Raw genomic sequence first — 2,388 nt, forward strand, 5'->3', positions numbered from 1 at the left:
CTATGAGCTTTCGACAGCAAAGTCTTATCACTCAGCAATTCCTCCTCCTCTCTCATGCTGACGCTTGAAGAGATGGAGATCTCTCCAAAGCCCCTGTCCATGCGGAGGCTCAGCTGGTACCTCCCGCCCAGCTGGTCTCACTACACAAATTCCGCCCACACCTCGAACATGGGAGGTAAATGGGACTGCCCTTCGAGAGCCATAAAAATAAATGACGTGTCACGATCCAAAAAGCAGGATCTAAAGAAAATTCTACGTCTAATTGGTTAACATAATACAGTGGTTAGAAAAGTAATCGCAAACAGAGAAACGTCCCCCACTAAAATATGTCTACGTTTTAGTGGTGTCTAGGCACTGACCCCAGAAGAAAACAGAGAGAAGACACCGAGAACATCGGGGGATCCCCTGATCTACATCCGCGGAAGGCTCTGCTTCCCGAAGGGCCCCCTCCTTTGCAGTGACCGTGACCGTGACCGTCAGAGGGGCCAGAGAGCTTTCAGTCTGGGACTATTCTCCGACCCCATGAAATAATGGTGCTACTTTGGCATCACTGAGCTACAATGACTATTATATCACCTAGACTTTTTAAATAAAAATTTAAGGACACCAACAATAATATTAATATCCAAATATGCAAAATAGCATTATTTTTTCACTCCTAAAAAAACTACATCCCATAGCAGTGAATGAAGCACCTATTTTTAATGCCATCACTGACTAGATAGTGAAGGGTCCTACTTAAAAGTACTACACTCACTAATATCCAAAAAATCAGTTGCCTCCAATAGAGTAAAACAAAATATTGAGCTAATATGTAACAAAGTTAAATATTACATAAAAGGACTCTCCTCATGCAGGTATTTTTAACACTCTTCTTCCTGTTCCTTAAAAAATCCACACAAGTCTATAGTCTTCTATGGAGAGGACGAGAAGAAGGAGAAATAAAGGGAAAGAAGAAAAAGTAAAGAGAAGTGACTTTTAACTCCGCATACTGCAGCTCAAGTACGTTATACCTAAGTGCATTTACTACTAGTTGAGTATTTTAAAAAGCTATAAAGACACGTGAGGGAGGCTGGAATTCAAGCAATTCGACTCACTGGAAGCAACAAGGAAAATGCACACGCAGCTCATCTTCTATTTTACTAAGATTTACTTATACTAAATTCAATTACTAATCTCCAAATAAGATAATTTCTTCCAGTAAGTTTTATATTCTTCATGACTGACCAAAAATAACCAACATCGGACTATAACTACCCACATTCTGGCAGTGAAAACAAAGTGTCAGTGGTGATGGTCTTTCCCAGGAGTCTCCTGAGCTGGCCCACCACTAGGTTCGGTGCTAGGCTGGAATGACAAGAAACAAAACCACTAGTACCTTAGTCACTGCTGCTCTAGTTTACAAAGAGTATGTTATTATAGTTATTGCTTCGGAGTCATTATTATTACGGATAAGAATAACAGGAAACTAATCACACCCACAGATTAAAGAATCCCCGTTTGCTAGGATTTCACTGAGGTGACCACCTCTGAAACTACCGTTTGAAGTCCTTTCCCATCCAGTGTCCTGCTCGCATGGCCAACGACCTCTGCAATAATTTTTTCCACAAGTAAATTCACTGCCCTTTCTTCACTCCAAGGAATTTGCCTAATATTATGAAGAACCAATTTATGCTTGTGTTTTTTCCTTTCCTCTCTTTTCATCCACTCTTCCTATTTTATTCCCGTAAAAATACTTCTCCAAAGCCAGTATCTCAGATGAATACTGGGAGCCTCCTAAACTATACCACAAGAAAAAGGCCCACGCGTGTCAGGGGCAAAAGTTGAGAGACACAAATAGTGACTAGGAAAACCCCAAAATACTCACTTGTAGCAGAACCAAGAAGGTTTTTTGAGGATTTATCCTCCCCAGTATTATAATCCAGTGGATAATCTGTTTAAAGAGAAAATAAAGGTACTTATAGTGATAACAATCTCCAAGAATATGTTTTAAGCTCAGATTATGTCCTGTCAAAATCAGACAAATTTTATAATATTCATTATACATCAAAAACATGTTCACAAAAAGAAAATGAGATTCAGAAGCCAGTGACCAAACAGATGTAAACCAAATTCTATTGCTTACCAAAATTTTTATCGCATATATAGGACTTTTTCTCAAGTTTTCAATGTACATTACCAACCCCTTGTAAATGTCAACATTTCATTTACGGGAAAATCAACAAAGGGAAAATTTAGATTGTTCCGAATAACTGAAGATATCTCCAAACTGAGACTTGATAAAGTCAAAATGGAGGCTGTCCTAAAACCTCCTATCCCTCCAGGCTCACGGCAGTTTCTCAAAGGCTCAAGGCTCAATGCGCTCGCCCTTAGGTTCAAAGCAAATCG

At 39.6% G+C, this 2,388-nt stretch overlaps 1 protein-coding gene across 4 annotated transcripts in view; it reads right to left on the reverse strand.

The window, feature by feature from the left end:
- The window catches only part of SUCO (SUN domain containing ossification factor), a 46,202-nt gene that overhangs the window by 25,118 nt on the left and 18,696 nt on the right, over positions 1-2,388 (reverse strand). For all 4 annotated transcript variants that reach the window (XM_011371700.2, XM_023537560.1, XM_011371699.2 and 1 more), the window contains one exon: positions 1,868-1,933. In XM_011371700.2, the coding sequence (XP_011370002.2) occupies positions 1,868-1,933 (66 nt within the window). The remainder of the gene's footprint in view (positions 1-1,867; positions 1,934-2,388) is intronic.

The sequence above is a fragment of the Pteropus vampyrus genome, unplaced genomic scaffold (genome assembly GCF_000151845.1).
Source record: "Pteropus vampyrus isolate Shadow unplaced genomic scaffold, Pvam_2.0 Scaffold194, whole genome shotgun sequence".
In the NCBI taxonomy this organism is placed as follows: Eukaryota; Metazoa; Chordata; class Mammalia; order Chiroptera; family Pteropodidae; genus Pteropus; species Pteropus vampyrus.